This window comes from Siniperca chuatsi, linkage group LG21 (genome assembly GCF_020085105.1).
Source record: "Siniperca chuatsi isolate FFG_IHB_CAS linkage group LG21, ASM2008510v1, whole genome shotgun sequence".
In the NCBI taxonomy this organism is placed as follows: domain Eukaryota; kingdom Metazoa; phylum Chordata; class Actinopteri; order Centrarchiformes; family Sinipercidae; genus Siniperca; species Siniperca chuatsi.
In genome coordinates this window covers 9,846,874-9,871,766 of record NC_058062.1, presented here as the reverse complement: position 1 = coordinate 9,871,766, position 24,893 = coordinate 9,846,874, and the positions used below count along the sequence as shown (strand labels likewise).

The 24,893-nt window shown below is 42.1% G+C and overlaps 1 protein-coding gene across 5 annotated transcripts; it reads left to right on the top strand.

Annotated features, from left to right (window-relative positions):
- The first annotated feature begins 403 nt into the window (after positions 1-403).
- Positions 404-24,779, top strand: camsap3 (calmodulin regulated spectrin-associated protein family, member 3). Of its 5 annotated transcripts, none has more exons than XM_044181054.1 (18): positions 404-942; positions 7,596-7,858; positions 15,326-15,466; positions 15,721-15,807; positions 16,207-16,239; positions 17,014-17,152; positions 17,235-17,374; positions 17,486-17,570; positions 17,668-17,710; positions 17,813-17,868; positions 18,157-18,190; positions 18,276-20,385; positions 20,489-20,613; positions 20,874-21,166; positions 21,280-21,373; positions 21,900-22,024; positions 22,122-22,240; positions 22,361-24,779. In XM_044181054.1, exons 1-18 carry the CDS (start codon positions 810-812, stop codon positions 22,658-22,660), a joined length of 4,320 nt encoding a protein of 1,439 aa, XP_044036989.1. In that variant the 5' UTR covers positions 404-809; the 3' UTR covers positions 22,661-24,779. The 5 variants fall into 5 exon arrangements, with proteins under 5 accessions (XP_044036989.1, XP_044036988.1, XP_044036986.1 ...); XM_044181053.1 differs by having other exon boundaries at positions 18,154-18,190; XM_044181051.1 differs by having other exon boundaries at positions 405-942; positions 18,118-18,190.
- Positions 24,780-24,893: the final 114 nt, after the last annotated feature.

The following is a 24,893-nucleotide window of genomic DNA, read 5'->3' as shown; positions in this document are numbered from 1 at the left end:
ATAAAGGACTAATGAGTATGCATTTAATTTACAGTGCATGCTGATACATGACTTAATCTTGTACTTTAATTCCGGCCAAATTTAAATGTTTACTGATGCAAATTTTGAACCCAGGACTTCACTTAATGGAGTATTTTTACATTGTGGTATTGCTACTTTTACTTAAGAGAAGGATCTGAATACTTCCTCCACAACTGGTCAGCGTTTATATATAAAAGAATAAATGTATAAAGTTGGTGTCACGGTAATGTATTATTGTGTCACTTTTAGCTGTTTGACTTTCCCATCCACCTGTGTGTGTACGCCAATAGATGAACTTGTAGCAAAAGTCACACCACACCTCCACCTGCTGTCTGTGTTCACACAGTGAGATCCCGCCCTCATTGCTCAAGCTCCATTTCTATTGGACGGTGGGATGAGTGAGTGGTGCCAGTGTGGAGCACCTGGTAGTCAGTCATCTGCGGGGCTCTGGTTCTGCGTACAGTGAACAAACTACACAGCAATGCGGACGAAGAAGGGCAAAAACGAGCGGAATAGTCCGGTTTTCTTTAACAACCCGGCGGGTCGGGGCTTTGCTTGTTCGTAAGACATAATTTAGCAGGGATTTCGTCTCTAAAACCACACAGAAAAGGACATCCCTGGCTTGGAAGTAGCTCTGGGGCGGATATTTTCCCGACAAAACCCTTACCCACATTCGTATTCCCAGCCCCGGTCGTGTGGAATAGTCAGCTGAAAGAATGATTGCTTGAATATTTTTATACTGTCTTGTAGCCTTTTTTGCACCTCTTCCCATTTTTTACAGACTCGCCATGGTGGACTCCCCTACCATGAGGAAGACTTTTGTGGTCCCAGAGATAAAGCCATTGGATTTGTATGACTGTACTAAAGCAAAAATATGCGCTAGTGTCCGATGGCTATTGGCAAAGTCCTACGGCAGTGCAGGTAGGTTTTTAGTTTAGGCTGCAGGCCTTTTGAGTTACAATATTGTTCAGAGAGGTCGAATGAAGACCACTGCCCTTTTGTTGTCTAGCAATATATTTATAATCTATTCTGTTTAGCAGAGTAGCGAAAAGCAAATGCATGCAGGGAAACTGACGTTACAGTCTGTGTATAGCTCAGCGATTTTCAGCACAAAGAGCGGCATATGAAAGGGGGTCCATGCACGGTATGCATTTTTTTACTCTGACACATGTCATTTGTTCTCACTCAATGTGTGGTCACATTTTCTAGGTATGTGTGTGTCAGAGAAACGGGCCTCCTCCCTAGGCCTTATCACGCTAACCCATTTTGTCGTATTTCTAGCCGCCAGACTTCAGTCACAAATTGCAGGCTACTGGGTAGTCTATGTTTTTAATCCGGTTACACAGGCATGGCATATGGGGCGTTAGATGATTTTCAGTAGGCCTACCATTCTTCACTCTTCGGTGATGACAGCCACTAGCAGCCACTGTGAAGACCACTTTCTTCCGCAATTCATAATCAGGATCAAATAGCTGCGTCCAATAGCTCATTGTGCACTGAGTGAATAGACTGTAATACCATCGCAATTTGTTAGGGGGTTTCTTCCAATATACTTAAGTCAACAAACCTCAAGAGGCGCTTGTGAGAAACCATCCAGCCTGTATGATGCAAAACTCCCCAACCTAAGAAAATGATTTTGTTGCATAGAGCATACTTATCATAAGACATAGTTTTGCCTTGGGTTTCTTGAGACAAGTCTTAGCACAGCGTCAGCATTCACCCCGAGGTGATAACAAGTCCCTTTTGTTTTAGAGCCCTATCTGGTAAAGATTAGATCTCATAAAGAAAACACCAAAACAGTCCTGTGTGAGAAAGGCTTGATGACATGCACCTTTTCATTTCAACTTTATTTTACAAGAGGAGTACACACAGTAGTCTAATGATAGGGCACTGTTTTCCAAGTAATCTTGGGCACATTTATAAAAATAACACAAGGCAAAAAACAAAAACAAACAAACACATTCATAGGATGTCCATGTACAGTAAATTAATACTCAAGAGGTTAATGGTCAAGGTTTTAATCGCAGACTTCACTTAGTTTTGACTGGAAAGGGGTGTGGGGTAAAAATCTATTTTATGTTAACAACATGACTTGCACGTTACACAATCCCAGGCAGGCTTTGGGTCCAGGACTATAGGCTGCTGCAGCCTCTGTGTGCTCTGTTTAGCACCTCAACCACACCCTTTGGTCAAAGTCACTCTACATGCCAAACTACAGGAATATGAGGATCACATCTGTTGATGTGTAGTTTTTGTCTTAATCAACTCAAGTGATGCTGGTTTTCTGCCAAGTCAAGATGACATCATTAAGTACCTTCCCAAAAACTCAGCTGGGTAGAACAACAGATAGCACAGCAGGAGCCAGACCAGGTCATCTGGTCCTCAAAAGGCAACATTTTAAATCTCTGAGTCGTTGCAATACAATATGGACTTTATTAGGTCTTTAGGTCTTTATTTAGATAGAGGAATTCTAAAAGGTTAGACAGTAGCTTTTAATGGGAGCTGGCAATGGCCTAATGACAGAAAGCTCAATCAAAAAAGATCTCCAGTCTTATATAAATTACCCTAAAATTAATCCAAGTCAAATCATAATAATCTGAAAGCTGCTTATAGGCTTGTACTGAAATACCTATGTATGTTAGCATGAAAAATAATGTTTCAATCTAGAAGCTAGGAGAACAAGTGCACAGAATACAGTTTACAGTAGTGTAAAGTTCCATCAATAACAATTTACAACAATGCCTAAGCTTAACAGATTGAAACATAATACTTAAACCTTGTGAAATTCTCCAAATGCTAAAGAAAAGAGCTGCAGCAAGTATTTTCCTGTTTCCTTTAGCCAAGAAAACACAGAACCATCCTTTACGAAAGGAAAGGAGCTCATGCCATCCCCACAATTCCTTGCTCTTGCAATAGACAGCACATAATGCATAATCCCTATAGACTTTGTTTGATCCGCCCAGTAACATTATGTTTGGAGTTTCATAATAACATTGTTAAGAACTAGCATAAAATTTCATCATTGCATGCTCTAATATACTGTAATTAGCTGGGGCTGGTTTATATATGTCATATATGTCAACAAGTATTTCAATATTTAAATGTATTTAAATGCACATATAGGCCTATTCATATTTTCTACATTTATTTTATTAGACTATATGTACTATTGCATGGTAGATATTTGGCTGCTCATTACCAAAATAGTGTCTTATGATCTTTTATATTGCTGTGACATATCATTTACATATAATGTTTTTCATCAAGGTGAAGGAAAAGTGGTTTGGTTAAGGATGTAATTTATGATCTGCCCTTGTAGTTGCTGTGACAGATGGCTTGACAGATCAGTTGAGGATGACTCAAACTAGTTTGTGCTTTTACATGAGACCAGAAACTCTTGATTCACCAGTTTGTAGGCTTAGGAGAAACTTACTCATATATATTGACATGTTCATAGGGATGATATATGCATATTCCATTTTTCAGTTTTCCACGCTGCTAATGTAATTTGTGCGTGTTTTTAATCCATCTGTAAACAACTCAATTACCACTTAAGAAACAGCTTATGCCAATCTTAAACATTCACTGTTATGGTCATCAGTCTCTTTGTTATTCTATCCTGACATATTTTTTTTAGCAGTGTACCTGCATGTCTCAAAACTTCTGTGCTTCTTTAGCGTGTTAGCTCCACCTAGCTACAAAGCTCCTTGGATCGTAATGAAATCCTATTGGAATGATTACTCATCCTCTCCCAATAATTTGTAACTATGGTGAGTCAACAAGGGACCTGAGGAGGATGTTTCCTTGCTATCAGTGTTTACTCAAGAGGTAGGAAGTCCTATTGGGATACTACATGAAACTCTTCTAGACTTGGGTAAACCCTGCAGCTACTGAGTTGCACAGTGTCTTTCAAGATAATGTGATACTAGTGTAAGAGAAGTAATTTGCCACACCACACAGGGAGGTCAAATGTCAGAGTAAGCTACAGAACAGTATACAAAGGTCTGATTTGGAGTTGGTGTCTAAGTTGAGGACACTTCTGCAAGGCAAATACATGCCAAGACGAATGCATCCTGCACACTCTGTCACTGTCATCCAGTGTTGTCCTGTTAGTCTCTCAGTCACCCACAATGTAATCACACTCTGTCTACAGGATGTGCTTCTGTGTACACTGGCTCTTTTAATGCAATTTAAAGCTACTGTGTCATACTAGAGCGCTGTCTGTGGTGATGTGTTAACAGGATACACAGGGCTGTTAGGGATACCATATTTATGGTAAGTGGACCTGTGAATGCATAGGGAGATGGGAGACACCTCAGGTGTAGTGCTTGAAGTTTGCTTTTTCCCTCTGAGGATCTGCTGTCAGACATTAATTCATTGATCAAATACATGAGAATTATTATGCATTAGGCAACATTATTATTGTGAATGGAATAGTACAGTCTTAACATGTAGAGAGGACCGATGACAGTCTCTTCCAGTCTTGTCTGAGATATCTAAGTTGTAGTGTTTATGTTGGCATTAGCATTTCACTCAGAACTAGTGGTCACATGTAGAGTAGGGTATTAATATAGCCCCTCTCACCGCTGCTAGATTTTGGGGCAACAAAACAGTACCTGCTTTGTTCTAAAAATGAGAGCAGATAATCATCTGTGTTTGATCTTTTCCACCACATGATGATGATTTTTTAGGCTCACTCTTCCAACAAGGATTTAGAAGTCACAACCAATAGCCTTATCAAAATCCATGTTGTAAAATGTTTTCCAGAAGTGGCATAGTAAGAAAAACCTTGTCACCAAGGTATGGTGAGGTGGATATGCACTGATCTCTAGACATGACCTGGGGGTGGAAATGGCTAATCCTGAACTTCCTGTTCGTATGCTTACCTTGCACACTTCTGCATATCTCTTGTGAATTTTTAATCTCTGCCAGGGTTCCTGAAGGGTTCCAGTAAGCAGCCTGACATTTTAGATTGTCAAATCCAGCAGGTTTTGCTGTGCCATGTTATTAATAGAGAGAGCTACTTAATGTTCACTGTTACTGTGACAACCTTCTTGAAATCCAATGCTGATTGTTCCACTTAAAAGTTGGGTATGCAATTCTAATCCAATACCTGTCAAATTCAATGAATATCTCCTCACGGTCCGCTAGCTGTCTGTTCTGTGTGTGCGCCGTGTTTGTACACAGCCCTGGCTCTGCAAATGGGAAACAAACAAATTGGCTCAGACTGAGCTACACAACATTATCCCAGCCATGATTTGTGTGTCAGGTAATGTTAAATGACTTGCCCACGGACATTCAGCTTACTTTCTATTTTGCCAAGACATGCTGTTGTTGTGATGTTAGCTATAGTAGCAGGAGAGTTGGGAGTATCGCTGTCTGGAGCTGGTTTGCTCTCGTCCTCTCTGGCTGTTAGCTTTGCAGCAGCAACTGTAGTGACAGTTTGCTAACCCACAACCTAGCTAACGTTAGTTACATTACTTGCTGTGTTGTTGTTCACTCTATATCATAGTATTGTCATAGTATTGGATTTTTCCAGAATCGCATACCCCACCTTTATATGTGAAGTGAGGGGTGGGGTCTTGTCTAACATTTTTGTCCCCAAAAGGAGCCAGCTTGGTTTAAACTGGCTGATTTCAACCAACCTTTGTTTGGATGTGTTTATGTTGCTCTCTGTCTGATGATTAATGTCAGACACGTGTGGTAATGTCTGTGACATGACCAGGATGCTAGCTCAGTCAGTTAGTGAAGTAGAAGTTATCAGCAGGCTATCAAGCAATGAAGATCAGTAAAGATAGGAGCTAACACAGCTGAACTGACTACAGCCATGATGGCAAGGTGTATCAGTTCCACTATATTTTTTAATAGCTTATCCAGTTTTACATGACTAAATATTGTGCATAACAGCTCATCACTGAAATGGTGCTGTGGCCTTATCTGGTTTGTTGTGATGATAATAACAACAATGTGACACTGCTCTAGAGAAAATCTGTTTGCTTTCCACCTACGAGTTCCCGGTCAGCTACAGCACAGAGCACCTGCAGGTAGTAGGTATTAAGTCTTTTGGTCAAAATCTCCTCAGTAGATGGCAAATGCTTGCTTGGACTTTTCTACTTGAAGAGCAATCTCCCTGCTCACCCACCATGATAATATCTTACTCAGGCCAGTAGATAAGCACTGACCCTATGATCTGTGAAAGTGACGGGGAGGCTGTTGCTCCAGTTTATGCAAACACATGGCTTGTGTTTTTATTCTAAATATTTCCTGGAGGTCTATTTATGTCATTATGGAGCCATCACATTCATTTTTGCTTGGGCTTACTTGTACTTAAGGCTGCCAACTGGTCATTCTTTTTATTGCCTCCTATTCCTTTTTAGTTTTTAGTTGTGTGTGTATTATTAAATGATTGTTGCTATTTTTGATATGTAGCTTTATAGTTTTGGAAAATTGTGTATGGATTCGCAACCTCACATTTGTACTCAGTTTGTTTCTGTGACATATGTGACACAGAGTCATCATTCAAGGCCAGACTGTCTCATAGGGAAATATTGCTCATATCGATCTCTCTCATCTCATTGAGTGTGGCATTTGCATCCTGCTTTGCCTTCTGGGGAATATTTTTTCTTCTTTTTTTAACACGTCATCATGGGAAGACTTTTTTCTTTTACATATATTATGTAAATACACGGACCTAAGACTAAAGGTGTACATTTTGGTTGGTGTGTCACAGTGTTTACAGCACTAAAGTGAGCATTGTAGTTTTGGCACACAGGAGCATATTTACAACAAAATGGACCATGTGGTGTGACTGACAATATTGTCTGACAACTATAGTCATCATGGAGTGAGAGTGAGAGACAGAGAACACCTAACTCTAACCTCTGAAGCTGGGTGTTTTGTTTTGTTGTCTGTCAGTGGATCCATTACATTACTTTATAATGATACAACAACATAGTGACACCTCCCTTGTAATAACCCCTTTGTTTCTCTGTTAGGCACAATCTTAGACACTCATATGTTTCTCCTTTCTCTTTTCAGGCAGACTGCTGGTATTTCAGCGTGTCAACTTCTTTCCCAAAGGCCCTTTTAAAACAGTGTGATGCTTATTCCAGTATGTTTGCACAGAGACATAGGCTATTGAGTTTGCAGCTGGTTTGGTCTGGATGCAGAGAAACCAGTTTCACAGGGGGTGTGTCAAGTGTATATTTTTAGGATAATGTTTGCTGTGAACTTATTTACAGAAAGATGAGTCTGAACAGATTATTTAACTATTTTCAGCTTGCCACTAATAGTGCTACATATTGCATATTTGATAGTTTTGAGGTTGTAGGTTTTGATCAGGTTGCTGATTTCTACTACTGAGATTTACATAATCTTCATGAAGATCTGAAAGAGCAATTTTCACTGAAGCTTTGTACAAAAATGAAGCAAGGGGTTTAAAAAGAGTGAAGAAACAAGTGGCAGAGCATCTTGTAATCAACATATTGTTTGTTAAATTTTGCAACCAGTTCTGTAGTAGCACCACTGTTCCAGGAACTTATCTAACTGTGTCTGTATGTTTTGTCTCTTGGTAGAGAATGTCCCTGCAGAGCTGCGTGACCCCTTCTACTGTGACCAGTATGAGCAGGAGCATCTTAAACCACCAGTCATGCGCCTTCTGCAGTCCTCAGAGCTCTACTGCCGCACCTACAGCCTTTTACTAGGGGGCACCGGAGTTGAGGAACAGCCCAAAGACACCGTTGCCCTGGTGCAGCTACTCACTCAGAGAGGCATAGTCTCCAAAGTCCAGGACACACCAGTGACTGATGCAGACCTCCTACATAAACCCATCAAAATGGTAATGTTATGGTTTGGTTATGGGAGCAGTTAGGTGATGATGCCACACTAGTCTGGCATGCAATTTTGTGGGTAGTGGCCTTATGGATTGATTCAAGGAGATGTCAGAACTATTGTTTGGGTAGAAACTGCTTTATGTTTGTCTATCACCCTAAGGAGGGAATGTCTCCTCCTGTGGAACCTGATGCTCTGCTATTCTGTAGAAAAGCAGAAGAGGCCGAGTGGGCTTGGTTGTTGATATAGGGGCTTGTTTATGCTTTGATTCTAGGGATTAAAGGACATCAAAAATACCCCCACTCACTCAGCCCTACCCCCATCCCCCTCTGCTGCCCCCAGCTGATCCTAGAGGATGAGTGGATCCAGCTGCTAGGACTAGGGCAGTCATGGTGACACAAAGGATGACTACTTTAATTCCAGGGTGTGAGAGGGAGAGAGAGTCTAGGTTCAATAGATGGTCCAGATCAGTTGTAGAACAATGGCTAAACAGTTCTGGTGAAACTTTAGATACTGTGTAGAGAGAATACTCTGGGCTGGCTTAGTGAGTTAAATCAAGAGAAACTGGTTTGTCCTCTTAGCCCTTGACAATGGATCTCTCTCTCTCTCTTTAGTACACACATAATGTTGACCTAAATTCTTCAGCCTAAAAACCTACAAATAACTATATTTATTTTCAAACAAAAATGTAAGTCTATAAGAGGAGGGATGCTTTTTGGTATGATGGAACATTTACTACTTTTCTGCAGCTGACACGACAACTCACTGTGGCTAAATTTTGAAGTATTCCTACAAAATATTGATTATTATCGTCCTCAAAAATGGCATACAACTATATTTCCCCAGCCACCTTGGTTCATGTACATACAGGCTGTTTTTTGAAAGCTAAGTAGGGAGTCTCCAGGGATCTGTATGATAGTGTTGTTGTTAGGTGAAAGCTGTTTACTCCACTGCTGCTGTCTACTGGCCACTGCAGCAGGTGTGGCACTGCTGGTGCTCTTGTGATTATTAGCTTAATTGTATGCTTGAAAAGGTGTGCATGCATCTGTGACATTTTCAAAACTAAATAACATATAAATTGTGTGACCATTATCAGTAGAGCCTGGTGATAGGATTAGGATGAGAATTTGGATGTTGGTTAATGTAATATTGTAGTATAGCTATATTTAATATGATAAAATAATGTAAAAGTAGTATGTAACTTTACATACTACTTTTACATTATTTTGTCAATTATTTTGTACTTTGGAACCAGACACATTGGTTGTTTTGTACAGATTAAGATGAAAGGCACAGCATGGGAAGAAAGCTGGTAAGGACAGAGTGGAGAAGGTTCCTTTAATGGGGATTTCCTCTCTATTTATTACCTAGTGTTTTGCCTTATCCTGTACTACCTCTACTATGTAAGTCTCAGTATCTATTTCAATGTTCTGCCATTGATTTCAGTAATTCTGTGCCATTATATTCATGGTGCATTGGTTTATTGTTTTGCTAAAATCTACAGGCTAAAGCATGTCACATGTACCGTCCTATTGTGCTGAATGTGAGGTCATATAGTCCACTTACTAGAGGTCTGCGCAGGAGTGTTTTTTCTAAACTCCACACCTGCTTGACCTTGTAGGATTTCTGACAATCACCAGCACCAACAAGACATTCAATGGCAAAAATATTTTTTTTAAAATACAAGCATGGAAGATTCAAAATTGTAGTCATAGTAATAATGACTACAATTTCATCATCATTATTAACACTACAGCACCAATAATAATGGACACAGTAGATCTCTTTCATGCATGATGTTGCTGTAATTTGTGTGTGCATGAATTTGTCTACTTGCGTGTGTCTCAGTTCTGGGCAATGTTCCCAGGCCAGACCATGGACCATCTCAGCTGTAAATCCTAATCATTAAACTCTTCTTTTTTTTTGGCTGTTACTGTTAATGCTGCATTTGCTGTTTGCTACTTTGGAATATGAGCCTTCCAGGCGCTGCTTGGTCCTAGGCAGCTCTCTGAGCTTGTCTGCCTCTGACTGGCACTGTAGCTACAGTGTAGCAAGCAAAGAAAGTGGGTCATGCTGCAGCAGCATTAGAAGGATGGAGCATCAATGTGGGTCTTGGCCAGCAAACGGCTTTGGAGCAAAAGCAATCTGCTGCAGCACTGCTGTATATTAAAGCTTCACATATCTGTGTCGGACAAGAGGATAACATATAGGCTAGTGCATATACATAAAAGTGTGTTGAGTCATGCTTGTTGCCGACAAGTTAACACGACTGCCAGTTAATCTGCTAAACCATGCACTGTTGTTGACTTTTCACTTTATTGATACGTCACACATCTTACATCTTTGCTGTCCATTGCTGATAATTGAAATTTGGCTCATGTATAAATCCTGGGATGTAGGTTAACTACATGCTGCACCCGCATCAGTACGAAGTGCCATTGACCGGCTGTATAAAACTACACAGTCGGTGCTATGATCAAAGCAGGGTAAAAACAGACACATCATAGCTCACCTAACACAAATAAAATTGTACTACAATAATCAAACTCCTCATCAAACTACACTGCTGCTACAGGATGAAGAAGAGTTTGCTGTTTGTCCCTGCTTCTAGACCTTGAAATGTCTTATTTAATAGTTAGATTAAAAAATATTCAGAAAGAAAATAGATGGTGTGAGCTGTGTGATCTGGGACAAGTGGAAAGTGACTCTGATTTTCCTCTGAATTGTATGTAATATGAGAGGGTCAGGTCTAAAATGATGAACATTTTTTGACAAGAATAGAAGGCAAGATGTAATTATTTACTTAGTTTTTTGTATGTTGTAATTATATAAATATTATTATTTATTTAGCTGGAAACATGAAGGTCTGAAAGTCAAAATTTGTAATTTTATTTATATGTAGAATTTTGTGTTATTACTTCAAATTCTGGATTTAGTTCATATTAAGTTATGGTGTGTTGTAAACCCATGCACGCTGAACATATTTATATACATGGTACTTTAGAAACTAGGCTATGTGTTATATCACTGATATTATCTTTCCACAGACAAAACCAAAAAAAAAAAAAAAAAACTTTAAACCTTAAAAGGATGTAGGTACACTGATTTGGTTTAATTCAACACTTAGATAAGTCTTGATGCATATGCTTTTGTCCTACTTTGAGACAGTGTGCAGAGGTGTGTGTGTGTGTGTGTCCTACTGGTAACTGTCCTTCTGGTGGTGGCCCAGCCCAGATTAGAGATAATCTGCCATGCAGACTGAACGTCATCATCCACGATTGGATGACATGACAGAGATGACCACTGACTCACCATGCACCTAAAATGTCTCACAACATCAAACTAATTTGTTACATTTATTGTTGGTTGAGACAGTAGAATATAATTATAATTATCCATTTCAAACATTCATACATACATACATACATATTTTGATTACAGTAGAGATTGGGATTAAGCATTTGCTCCCCCAGTGACAAAGTAAGTCATGTAGCCATAATGCAGCTAACCCTCTTCCCAGTCCCCTGTTGGTTTTGGATATGCACTGGCACTTTGTCTTAGATCATACTGCTGTGTTGGCAGGTTTCTGGTCAAGTGAGCATCAGTCAGGAGGAGCTTAGTTGAAAATAGAAGTGGCAGACTATCAGAAACACTAACCATCATCTTACACCATTTGTTCAGTTTTGGGCCTTCGCTGATGAGAATCTAATGTGGAGTAGTAATTAAATTATCTACCGTATGTTAAACAAGTTTGGTGTAAAGCTATTCTAGCCTGGTTTTCCTTGCTTAAGCATATATATCAGTGTTCATATAGCCATGTGCTTTGAGAGAACCTCATGTCTAAAATCCCCTGCTGGGCTCCAGACCTGCCTGATCCCCCTGTTTGCCCCCCTCCAGTAGGTGTCAGGCAGGGTAAGGGGATGGGGTTAAGTCATATTTCAGACATAATCAGATTTTGCCCTCATCATAATCTCACTTAATGATCCACAAGATGCCTTTGCATTCTTTGTTTGACTCAGTTGTTTATGATTACGATTATGCAAGCAAATTTGCCGAATAGAGCCATAAAGATTTCATGTTGATGGGGTATATTGATGGGTATTAATTTTTACTGTTTGCTGGCTGGATGTTTCCGAGCAAAAAGCCGATGTTAAGCCAGGGGCACGGAGCAATGCTGCGCTCAGGCTTGTGTTGAGATGCATTGTGGGTCAGCTGGTTGGTTGTTATGGTGATCTGGCAGGCTCTGTGCTGGGTGTTCATGAGTTGCTCCTTTCTCCCCTCTCATTAGGGAGACTTGTGATTTAGCTTAGCGAGCTCTCCTGGGTCTACAAAGGGAAACCCACTAGCAACCCCTCTTCTTCCCTTTCATTCTGCACTTTATGTCACGAATTACGCTCTACGCTCTCCTCTGAATAACTACTGTACAGCATGACAACAGGGTTGGCTACTTTCACGAGGTCGGTTATTCTTTTTTTGTTCTTTTTCTCTGTAATCCTGTCTCCTTTCACACTGTAACAGTAGCTCCAACCTATGATTACACTTTGTGGCTAAATGCAAAAATATGTTACTACCTTAAATCACTTTATTCTCATACGTATGTTTGAAACACAGCTACTGGCAGAATTTAGAAGCAGTCTGTTTCTTTTTGTCAGGCCTCAGAGACCTAAGAACAGAAATGGTTGAAATCAGTATCACATATCAAATATTAGAAACAAATATTAGAAACACATTGATATGAATAAAATGCAGTCCAGTACAATGCCACAACTAACAGCGACCGCAATAATAAGCATATAGTTGAATTAACACCTCTCATAATTTTTTTTATTATAAAAAATGGCCATTATAATCTTCATAAATGTAGAATATGCAGCAGAGCTGTTGTACTGGATTGCATTAGATTGTATAGGTGTACCTTATAAAGTGGCCAGGGAGTGTATATCACAATATGGCAAATGCATTCAAAATCACACATAAAAATAATCCAAATGATGTTTAATACACCCACGCGAAGAGAGCTCTCTTCGCGTGGGTGGGGAGTCCTTGCCCCAAGTGGAGGAGTTTAAGTATCTCGGGGTCTTGTTCACGAGTGAGGGACGGATGGAGCGTGAGATTGACAGGCGGATCGGTGCAGCGTCTGCAGTGATGCGGGCGCTGTATCGGACCGTTGTGGTAAAGAAGGAGCTGAGTCGAAAGACAAAGCTCTCGATTTACCGGTTAATCTACGCTCCTGCCCTCACCTATGGTCATGAGCTTTGGGTAGTGACCGAAAGGACAAGATCGCGGATACAAGCGGCCGAAATGGGCTTCCTCCGCCCGGTGGCTGGGCGCTCCCTTAGAGATAGGGTGAGGAGCTCAGTCACACGGGGAGCTCGGAGTAGAGCCGCTGCTCCTCCACGTCGAGAGGAGCCAGCTGAGGTGGCTAGGGCATCTGATCCGGATGCCTCCTGGACGCCTCCCTCGGGAGGTGTTCTGGGCATGTCCCACCGGGAGGCGGCCCCGGGAAGACCCAGGACACGCTGGAGGGACTATGTCTCTCGGCTGGCCTGGGAACGCCTCGGGATCCCCGGAGGAGCTGGAGGAAGTGTCTGGGGCGAAGGAAGTCTGGGAGTCCCTGCTTAGACTGCTGCCCCCGCGACCCGGCCCCGGATAAGCGGAAGAAGATGGATGGATGGATGGATGGATGTTTAATACAATGTGTTTTGCTTGTTTACGTCAGACAGAACTCTTCATACATGCAAAACAATAACTTCAGTTTGCTTTCAGTTTCATTATTTTTGACCACAGAATTTTGCAAGTCTTTTTGCAGCTTTCACAGCTCCCAGTGACTGACTGCAACACATCCTGAGAGCTTGGCCCAATGCTGCCTGCCCCAGCACTGGGTCTGCCCAGGTCAGCACTTTACATCAAGGTTGAGTAGGCAGACATGCAGACAGGGCTCATGCACGCAGCTGGACTGCCACCAGCCCTCATCTGGGGCAACGTAAGAGGTTAGAGTAGGAATGTCTGGCCTCGAAAGTGGAATTTGTAAGTAGTAAAAGGGAACAGGCACTGATTTGCACAGATTAGGCTCAAAACTGAAGATTGGAGATTGAAGGAGTGGCCCCATGACAGGAATGCGTTGTTTGCGACCTGTCTGTCCTCTCTGTTGGCCAGAATTAATTATTATAACAAGGACCTTGTTGCAGTTAGCCAATAGTAAGGAGAGAGGGGCTTCAGTACTGCTGTTGGATGGCAACTAAAAGTGATACATATAGAGGAGACAAAGACCGAAGGATCGTACTTTAAATACATTGACTGGACAAGGAGGAAGACTTGTTTATAGGATAACCAGGCTAATCATTTCCCCCTCCAGTTTTTCTAGCACTGCAGTCCTGACTTTGTTAATGAGCGATGGCCCTGTCGAGGCTTTCTAAAACTAGAAAGAACTTTATTTACCAGTTACTGTGGTCATCTTAATAATAAAAAGAAAATGGGTCGAAAGACAGGAGTGCTTGATTTGTGAATAAACCCAAGAATTTATTTATTAAGGTTCCAATATCTTAATAATTTACAACAATATGGACTTTAGACAAGTACTGTTTGTTGTAGCCCCATGGCACAAACAGTGCACAACTTCTAATGAGCTAACGGGTTTATAGAGTTAAGGCGCTCTCTCTGACTGAGCTGATAATGTCGGCGGTGCATTTTAATGGGCTCTAGCCATTAGAAAGGGCTCTGTAATGGCCTCTCTAGTATAAGGAAATACACTTACCTGTATGTCTGTTGGATAGAAATGCTTGGGAATGTCAAATATGTATAAGCAAGAGTGTTATTGTTTGATTGGAAAAAAACTATATCTGAAGTAGATTTTATATCCATTACATTCTCTTGACAAAAACACATTCATACGCCCAAACTGCAGAAAGGACATGGAACACCTGTTTCTTACAGAGAATGCTGTTCATTGTTGGGCTTCCTGGTGATCTAGTTACAACACCTCATTTTATCCTGTAGTCTCTTACACGAGTCATACAGCAATTTCACTGCGCAAAAGGGAAGGGAAGCATGCTGAGAAGGCAAATAAAGGTAAAGCAGCTGAGGAATGACAGTCCTGGGACACACGTGTTATCATATTACAGGCCCATTGCCTATTCAATGATTGTACAAACATTGGTCCAAAGTTCACCCATATCTACTGCTATGTGTGTTTGCTTGCGGACAACTCTTGTCAGTGTTTCTGCTGACTCACAGCTAGCTTCTGGTGACCTCTAGAGGAAGCTGCTGGTAAATAATTGTAGTACTGCTGCAGTTGGAGGGGATCTCAGATCTGCAGTAAATGGTGCACTGCTAGAGCAGTAGAAATGTCAGTGTCCACTGTCCAGCATTATTGTGTTAGCTGTAATTGACTGATGCTGTCTGGGCTCTCTGGCATTCACTGTGAATGGTCCCACCTCTGACAATTCCTCTTCCTTCTCCCATGTGTTTGGTGCAGAGTGCTCACCTGGCAGTGATAGATGCCCTGATGACCATGGGAGCCATGGAGACGGTGACTGCGGTGAAGACATGTGGTTCTGCCGAGCTACTGGGTGGATCCTCCAGCTGGGAGGATGCTCTGTTTCTTTGGGTTAATGTGGTAAGGAGCAAGACAGAGAGGAACAATGTTTGTTTCAGGCACACATCTTTATTGTATCCTGTCAGAAATTACTCACTGTTCAGACTTTTATCTTCCTAAGACCTCTGATGTAGATGATCCGGTGTTTAGCTTCAGAAATAAGGATGCTGTAATTCTTTAACCTACTGTGTCTGAAAAAGGCGATAACACACCATATACTATAGATTCGTTATTTATGCGTGTTAACTATTTTTGTCTTCTTGACATGCTCTCAGTTAAACCAGAAGTTGAAAGAACGTTCTGAAGGGGCCCAGAGTGACATGTCTCAGGCCACTGCAGAGCCCCAACCTGTTCAACCCTCTGTGAGTACTGCATTACACATCAAGTGTATTTCTGTCTCTTGTCACATATCATTATATCCAAACACACATGTTAATCTGTCTAGGCTTATGCACTTAGTGCTATAAAAAAGCATCCGAAGTGTTGTGGATTAAGCTCATACTGTTGGTTCTGCTGCACTTGTAGGACTTTACCCACTCGTACTCTACAAACACAACCAGTATTGGTTGGCACAATAAAACTAAGGGTGGCGTCATTGCTTTGTCAACAAGGTTGTCTTGTCATTACAAGAAAGTACCGTCATCACCACCCTTTCTCTTGTTTGTCTAGTTCTTCCACTGTAGGCTCAATACCTTTCCTTGTGCTCCTGTTCTCCATTTCCTTGTCTTTCTCTGTTTCCTGTCCCTCCTCCTCTCTGACAGTGTCCTACTCGCTGGTACTGGAAACTTGTTCCTGTAAGTTCCCTTCTTTCCTCTGCTCCTTCCCCCTGTCCCTCCATCCCTCAAGTGTCTTCATCAAATTTATCAGCCCATAACTGATGGTCAGGTGTGTTTTTTTTTCTCTCCATATGCTGGTGTGAGAATGCTAGTGTGCATCAGATCCTAGTCTGCATTAAATTGCACGTCATAGCATAAATGTCATAGGGCGGGGCAGCGCAGGGGCGCGAAAGGCATTGTTTGTTGACACACGAGTGCTGCATGAATCACAATTGGTACTCAAGCAGTCCTTGAAACTGCCATTTACAGCCGGTTCCTCTGGTCCTTTGTGTGACAGAGGTGTGTGTTTGTGTGTGAATGGCTATGGAGGTTAACAGAGACAGGCCCCTGGTCCCTGCTGACAGTGGGCTGTTTGTCTATATACTGTATTTGTACCTGAAACATTTTCTCTCTCTTGCCTCCTGAGACCCTCACTTGTCCCACTTTCTCCTAACAAAACCTTCCTTCTTTCTGCTTTGATTAAGTCATTCCCTTTGCATCTGCCATTTGTTCACCTAAGCTCTCCTGTACACATAAGCATGACCTTTATTTTTTTTTCTCTTACATACTGCAGTTCTTTTGGTAAAAAACATTTTCTTTTATGTATTATGGTGCATACAGACTTTATAGTATCAGCCCATGTTTGGAAAACCCTGACTTTGATCGTGTCAAATATTTTACATATATACATTAACAAAGTACCATGAAGGTCACACTGCAGTATCTTATTGTCTTGTTTGTTGTTATTTTTAGCTCCGCTACAGGAAGGATAAAATTCAGTCCAAGCAAAAGCCTATCTTTCCAGTGGTGAATGAAGTCAAAGACCTGTCCAGTGGTTGTGCTGTTGCTGCAGTCATACATTACTATTGCCCTGGCTTGCTTAGACTTGAAGGTACCAACAAACATTGTAACCACAAATGGCTTTTTAGTACTTAATGTGTTTGTCAGTTTAACACCTTTTTCGTCTTCGTAAGATGTTTGTATGAAGGAGTCCATGTCTGTAGCAGACAGCCTGTACAACCTACAGTTCATCCATGAATTCTGTGACAGCTGTCTGAAGAGCTGCTGTCACTTGGCACTGGAGGACATGCTATACACACCACAGGAGCTTCAGGTACTTACATTCACACTCCTGATCATTAATGGACTGAATGACACATTACCAAAAACACTGAGTACTGTATTGTCTTCTTAATGCCCGATTTATTTTGTGTGGTTTGTTTAGCTCAACTTGCTGAGCTTCCTAGCAGAACTGCTTAGCTGGTTTGAAGTTCGAAGGCCAGAATTTGTTCAGCCAATAGACACATTAGGTAAGTGTCACCAATTTGGTGGTCCTGTTTAATCCCACCAGTAAGATCATAACATTGACTATCTGTAAGTCTTATTGGCGGTGTTCTTTTTTGTTAGATGGATCCACACCAGTAACACCAAGTAGCTTGAGTGGTAACAGGTACAGAAGCTCTCTGAATATGATTTTGCCTTTGTAGTAGTCTGGCATATTCTTTGGATGAAGCACTTGTGTGAACTGAAAGGTTGTTTCTCTGCCTTACAGTACTTCCCCTTCTATCTTCAAGAAACCTTTCCTTCCCATCTCCTCTCCTGCGTCAGGTAAGATTAAGACTGTCCTGTCATCATTACATCAAGCTACAGTGTTTAGTATATGTTTTTATCATTTCACAATGTGGTTTCCCTATTTCCCTCAATCCTTGTTTGTCTCTTACTTTTTGTGTTGTATGATAGTCTTGTTTTCTTATTTTTATGGATATTAGAATTATTTTAGTTATTGCTTGGTTGATTTATGCATCCCTGTGTGGTGTGCATGCCTTTACATGTCTGTGTGTGTCCCATTGTACTCAGGATCTTTGACTCAGTCTACCTCAATGTCTCATATAGAAGGAGTTGGAAAGACATGGAGCAAGAAACCTCTCAGGTACGACCCATATATTCAGTACCATTTAATCACTGTCTTTTTTACTTTTCTTTATTGTACTTATACTTGCTTTTTTTCTTCTTAGTCGCCCCTTGTCAGCAGTATCCTTCAGCATTCCTTTTGGCTTGGACAGTGATGTAGACATTGTGATGGGCAACCCTGTGATAACCCGCTCTGTGAGCTCAGACCAACTCAACCCAGCAGGCCAAAACGTGACCCGGGTGCCCTACACCCCTCCTGAAGACCTCAGCCATTTGTTGGGCAAACCCTCTGGCCCCAATGGTCCACAGAGAGCTTCCTGGGCCACCCAGACTCCCAGTATTCCAAGGCTGGCAGAGGAGAATGGCCTTGCGGCAAGTGAAACAGGAGAGCTGCCTACCATTGAAGAGGCTCTCCAAATTATCCACAACGAGAGCAAGATGGAGCCTCGTTTACACCCTGATGGTGCTCCTGATGGCTTCTACCTCCACTCTCCCGATGACCCTGCTAGTTCTAGACATAACAGCAACTTAGCACCCATCAGCTGCTCTGCCCCTACACGCTCAGGAATGATGTACCGGCCCACGGGAGAGTTCAGGGAGCCCACTCGCACCAGAAACACCTCTGAATGTTCACGAGATGATGACTCTGTCTTGAGAGACGGCAGTGTGGACTCAGATGCATCAGAAGACCTGCCTAAGACCCAGTCCACTCCAACCACACCGGCTGCTGGTGCACACTCTGCTAGAAGCCATGGCAAAGAGGTGTCTGACAGTGGTGTGAAGATGACCAGCTTTGCAGAACGCAAAAAGAAGCAGATTATCCATTCCCCCAAAGCCAGTGACCCCTCTTCTCCTCAGATGACCACATGGGCACAAAAGTCTGAAGAAAGCCCCAGCAAGAGCCCACAACTCAATAATGAGATGTCTGAGCTGGGGGTTCGGCTCGAAGAAAAGCGCAAGGCTATCGAAGCTCAGAAGAAACGCATTGAGGCAATTTTTGCAAAGCACCGGCAAAGACTGGGCAAGAGTGCCTTTCTGCAGTTAAAGAAGGAGCAGCGTGAGGACGAAGGCGAGGGGGAAGGAAGGGATGGCCAGGTCAGCACCTCATCCACAGAAGAAGACCTCTCTCGCTTGACACTGGAAGAAAGGCTAGCTCGAATGGAAGAGGAAGAGCAGCAGGAACAAGATGAGCAGTGCCCCTCAATGGCGGATGAGGGTAATGTCAAAGGAGGACTCAAACAGGTCAGTCACTCCAAAGAAAAGGCAGGTACACCTGGAGAGAAGGGCTCTAGGACACCTGGTGAGAAAATGGTAGCTCCTCTAGGGGACTATAACAATGCTGTTTCCAAGCTAACTGCAGCTCTTAGCTCCTTGCAAAGTGACATGCAGCGGCTTACTGAGCAGCAGAACCAGCTAATCAACAAGAAAGCTCCAGCTTCCAGCAATAAATCCTGGGTCATTCCAGCCAGCCCTAAAACATCCACCCCAGCCAGCCCTAAAACATCCACCCCAGCCCCTCCCCCTGCACGTCTGCCGCGAGAATCCACCCGAGATTTAAATTCAGTCTCTTCCTCTCCGTCTCCATCTCGCAAAATCACAAACCACACCACTCCTCCTAAATCTCCTCAAGTCCATCGTAGAACCCAATCTGTGCCCCCTAAAAGCCCCAAACACCACCAACACAGTCGTCCCTTGGACGTTAAGGTCCCAACCCTGTCGAGGGTTCTCAACCCACCTCAAAACGTGGACCGCATCCCCCACCTTCGTCGTGTAAGTCCCTGGAAATCCCAAGTCCAGACTTCGTCCTCATTCTCTATTGGTGACTCTGACAGCCTAGATGAGCTGTGTTCATCTGGACTAACTCCTACCCCGGCTCCCCGTCCTGCCGCAGATGACACCCTGTCAGAGGTAGGCTCCATTGATGATCATAGTATATTTAGCATGGACCTGGAGGCAGAGCCCTTGCATCGTCCTTCGGCTAAGAAGGAAGGGCTTGTAGGTGGGGGCTGCAGCTCTGGTGCCGCATCAGAGTGCTCCTTCGAGAGTGATGTCCCTGCAGGGATGCTGAATGGCAAACGCAGTAGCCTGATAGAGATCTCACTGTCTGCTCTGCGAGGAGATGCGGAGGAAGATGACCAAGTACCTGACACTTTCTCTGACTCGATGAGTGACCGGACAGAGCCAGACAAAGCAGGGGTTGGTTTCTTTTTCAAGGTAAGTGACTGATTATTATAACTGTATGTGCCATTCTAAAAGTGCTGTTTTATAAGGTCAGTGCATTCATGCCTTTTTTTTGTTTGTTCGTTTTTATTGTTAGGAAGACAAGGAGCGACCAGAGGATGAGATGGCCCAGCGAAGAGCAGCTTTGCTAGAGAAACAGCAGAAGAGAGCAGAGGAGATGAAAAGACGCAAACTTGAGCAGGAAAAAGAAAAAGAATCAAAGTGAGACGCTTTTTTATTCAAACACCTGCATTCATAGCCAAGACTGTAGTATTTAATATATTACATTAATATTGGTCAGGTTTGTAAAGTTTGAAGATTACTGTAGTCAAGTTTTTGAAGCATATAACTGATGATGGTTAGGCTTTATTGATTAACTATTGCCATTACTTGTCTGATACATTAGTCTCCTCATGTTTTAATCATTGGTTTTGCAATGTCACGCATTGAATGTTTTACACATTATCATCCTGTACTTTTAGCAAGCCTCAGTGGATGATCATCGAGGGCTGGGGGAATAAGAGTGAGGACAGACCTCAGACCCCAGGCACCCCCCCAGCATCACGCACCCCACCAGTAGAGGGGACTCCCCAGCGCAGAGGAGACTTCACTAGGCAGGAGTATGAGAGGAGACACCAGTTGAAGATCATGGAAGACTTGGACAAGGTGCTGAGGCAGAAACCCACCACGGTTCGTGGTGTCAAGAAGCAGAGACCCAAAACTGTGTTCAGAGATGACTCTGTCCTCTCTCATAGCCCTGTCAAGGGTTTCATGGGTAAATAGTTCTGATGTTTACTAGCACTGGACTTGTATGCCCTCTTCCTATACTCACATGTATTTGGTTTCTCAATATAATTTCTTTTTCCATCCCTCTTTTCCTCCTCCTAGGCACCAAGCTGAACAAAGTGTATTCCCACTCAACCATGAACCTGTCCTCCATGGCTAATGACTCTGGAGGCCTGTCTGTCAGGAAGTCTCCCAGGTACAGTGACCGCCTGCACAGTGACGATTGCTTGTATTTTCTTAATAAATGCTTGGAAAGTGGCAGGCACATAATTAAGCCAAAATCAATGTCAAGGTTATTTTAAGTCCCAGATAAATATAAAATGTATTTTACAGCATGTTGGTTAATTTCCTATAATAAAGTAGAGCTGTGCAATATATCATTATCATTATATTTACTATTATTAAGATTTACTATGATTCAGTGGAGTAAAATGAAAACCTCTGTGTGTTTGTTGATTTATGTCCTCATTATTATTGATCATCTTTCAAATTTTGTCTGTAAATATTTTCTACCAGCACCAATTGCCTTCTCTAAAATATTGTCAGAATATTGATATCAAGGTTTTCAATATGTGTGTGTTTATGTATAATAGCATATCAACTACAGGTCTTGTGGTAGCTGTTATCAGTGTTGTCAGGGGCTAATGTGCATGTAACATGTACATAGTCTCAAGGTCTACAACTGGCTTTCCTCACTAAACTCTTTTTTTGACTCCGTCTAGCCGTTCACACTCTCCTTCCCGGCTAATGTCACCAGGCACCAGACGAATGAGTGCTCAGAACGGAGAGAAAGACTGGGAGAATGGCTCCACTATTTCCTCCCCTGCCTCAATCCCGGAATACACAGGTCAGTGATATGCCCCAAACTCAGAGATTATAAAAAATAAGATCCAGTGAGCTGTGTTTTGTTGGGTTAATGACATTTGAAATGCTGTGTCTTGCAGGACCAAAGCTGTACAAAGAGCCTAGCTTTAAGTCCAACAAGTTCATCATCCATAATGCTATCACTCGCTGCTGCCTGGCTGGCAAGGTCAATGAACCACAGAAAAACAAGATTGTAGAGGTAAGCCATACTACTGTGTCAGAGTCCAACAAAGAGGTCCACCCTAACTAGGCTATAAGTGACTGTGATTTGCTGCTCTTACCTTGTGTTTTATTTCTTTTTCTGTTTCTCCCTTTTCAGGATATGGAGAAGAGCACAGCCAACCACTTCCTCATTCTCTTCAGAGATACCAGCTGCCAGTTCAGAGCAGTTTACACCATGAACCCTGAAACTGAGGAGATGGTACGGCTCACTGGCATTGGCCCCAGGATCATTGCACCTGAGATGGTTGAGTCCATTTACAAATACAGCTCTGACCGCAAACAGTTCACTGTCATCCCGTCCAAAACCATGTCCATGAGTGTTGACGCCTTCACCATCCCTGGCCACTTTTGGCAAAAGCGCCCAGGGACTCCCAAGAAGCTTGGCACTCCCAAATAAAGACATACCCAAGATTGGGTGGAGATGTTACCATTCAGGGAACCAACTCCCAACTTGACTCCTATTGTTCTCTATTTTGGCCAGTGAGGCACTTGAGATTGTTTATTACCCAGTTAGACAAGCAGTGGACAGCATGACTGATTAGGTTTTTGGCCAGCTATCGACTTGGACCCTGAGAATAATCCAATCAACTCTACAAGCCAAGAGAAAGGGTCAATCACTCACTCATTCAGCCAATGTAGTTACTATAGTTTCTCTCTTGAGAGCTTCTGATTGGCTCTGCCTGGTCTACCTAGATTGTAAAATGTAATGCGACTGATTCTGTTGGGATGAAGAATTCTCTATACCTTGCACCCTGCCTCCTCATGCCTTGCCTTACCCTACCCCCGGAGTCATTTTTGCGACTCTTAGGTAAGAAAAAATTGGGGACAACCACACTGCCTTTGCCCGCACAACAGTATTTTGGGCCAGAGTAGTTCCCGCCCCTCTCAATTCTGCTTGCTTTTCCTTTTGCTGCCTTTTCTTCTTCTTCCAGGGCTCACTCTCTCTCCAGTCTACTGAGACAAGTGGCTCAGCTCTCTGTTCTGATAAGAGATCTCAGCTGAAATTATTAGCAGGTAACACTGCTCTCATATGAATGTAGGGCAAACACTAACCACTCATTCCATTCAGGGGTGTTTTCACTGGTTGGTCAGGACCAGAAAATACCATAGTGGGTGGTTCCTCTGTGGGCTGCACTGGTGGTGGCTACTGTGGTTGTCAGTGGACTTGCACACCTAGAAACTGCCTGTGCCCCCATAGTTCATGCATTCCACTCCATTTCATCTCTCCTTCAGCTGTAGACATCTGGATGTTTTTTATATACTGTTTTGACATGTTTTTGCTGGACAAATCGCTTCGGCCTTTGAGAGCTGAAAGAAGAATTAAATTGATGTGACTTTTTCCTCTTAACTTGCTTTCTCATTTTCAACATGCGATGAATCGAAATGTTATCTGAGCTTATCTTGGAAAAAATACTGGAAACATGAAGGAGGGCTTTATCATGTTTATCATTACTTGGATACAGCTCTGTGTGAAAATGATAATCAATGCTGATTTAATATATGCTGAATGCTGATTACTTTGATTTTTTTGACAATGATTTGTAAAAAGTAAGTTGACCTTTGTAAAGCTATGAATAAGCTAGCCTGCTGCTTAAGCATTAGTGAGATGTATGTTTGAGATGAGAATGAGTGAATGAGAATGGATAGAAATTGTCAAACAGCTGAAACCCTTTGTCTAGGGATGAATAAATCCTTTAGGTCAATAGGAGTCTGTTTCCTATTATATGATTTCCTGTTTGTGTGTCCCTGCATATAAATAGTAGGTTTCTTAATGAAGGATTATTTCGGACTGTAACAGCCCTCATCTTCCCCACAGTCTCTAGAGACTCCTTCATGTATAACTGGAATGTAAAACGCCAAACAGTTTTATTTATTTTTTTGCCAGTGTGTCCATGCTATTAGGAAAAACACTTGACCCTGCAGTTGCTTGTGATCAGGTCAATATCACCACAAAATCTGTGGGAAATTGGCCATCTTCCCTTCCTTTGCGGTCTTAAGCACTACAGCAGCTGCCATGGTGCAGCTGTCTTCTTTCAAATCACTGACTGCCTCTAACAAATTGTGTTGTTTGAATGAGATTCCAATACAGATGTGAACAAAATGTCAAGAGCAGCATTTATGAAAAATGGAAAGATGATTGATTAGAAGTGTGACTGGAGGAGTGCATATGGAATTAGTGGATGTTTGTATTTATGTTTGTAAAGAGTAGTATGTGGTAGTTAAACACTATATTTTGATTCTGTGCAATTCTCCCCTAGAAATCACCATGGCACCCAGAGGTGTATGTATTTGGTTTGCATTAGATGGTGCATTTGGTGTTTAGTTTCAGGTTCTACTTATGTCTTTTTTGGTTAAGATGGTAAGTTACTCATTCATTTCATAGACGTTGTCATAACATTGATGTTGTTTTCTTTCTCTTCTGTTTAAATCTGTGCCAGCACATTATGTATGTTCATTTCATAAATTGACGATCCTTGGCAACTGGACCAGACTAATAAAAATCCTTTTTAAATCATCGTCATCTGTTTTTTCATTCCCATCTTTATTTTCCCATTTTCATTTGCATTGTTTATTAGAATTTTGAATGGGTGCAGTTAGCAGCAAAATCTTGCTGCAGAAACAGTGAAGCT

Bases quoted from the DNA above. Each gene is read 5' to 3' on its own strand.
- camsap3 (XM_044181051.1), top strand. From the start codon at position 810: ATGGTGGACTCCCCTACCATGAGGAAGACTTTTGTGGTCCCAGAGATA. The intron at 7,859-15,325 runs GTAATGTTATGG...TGTTTGGTGCAG, and splicing joins TACATAAACCCATCAAAATG to AGTGCTCACCTGGCAGTGAT. The intron at 17,375-17,485 runs GTACTTACATTC...TGGTTTGTTTAG, and splicing joins ACACACCACAGGAGCTTCAG to CTCAACTTGCTGAGCTTCCT.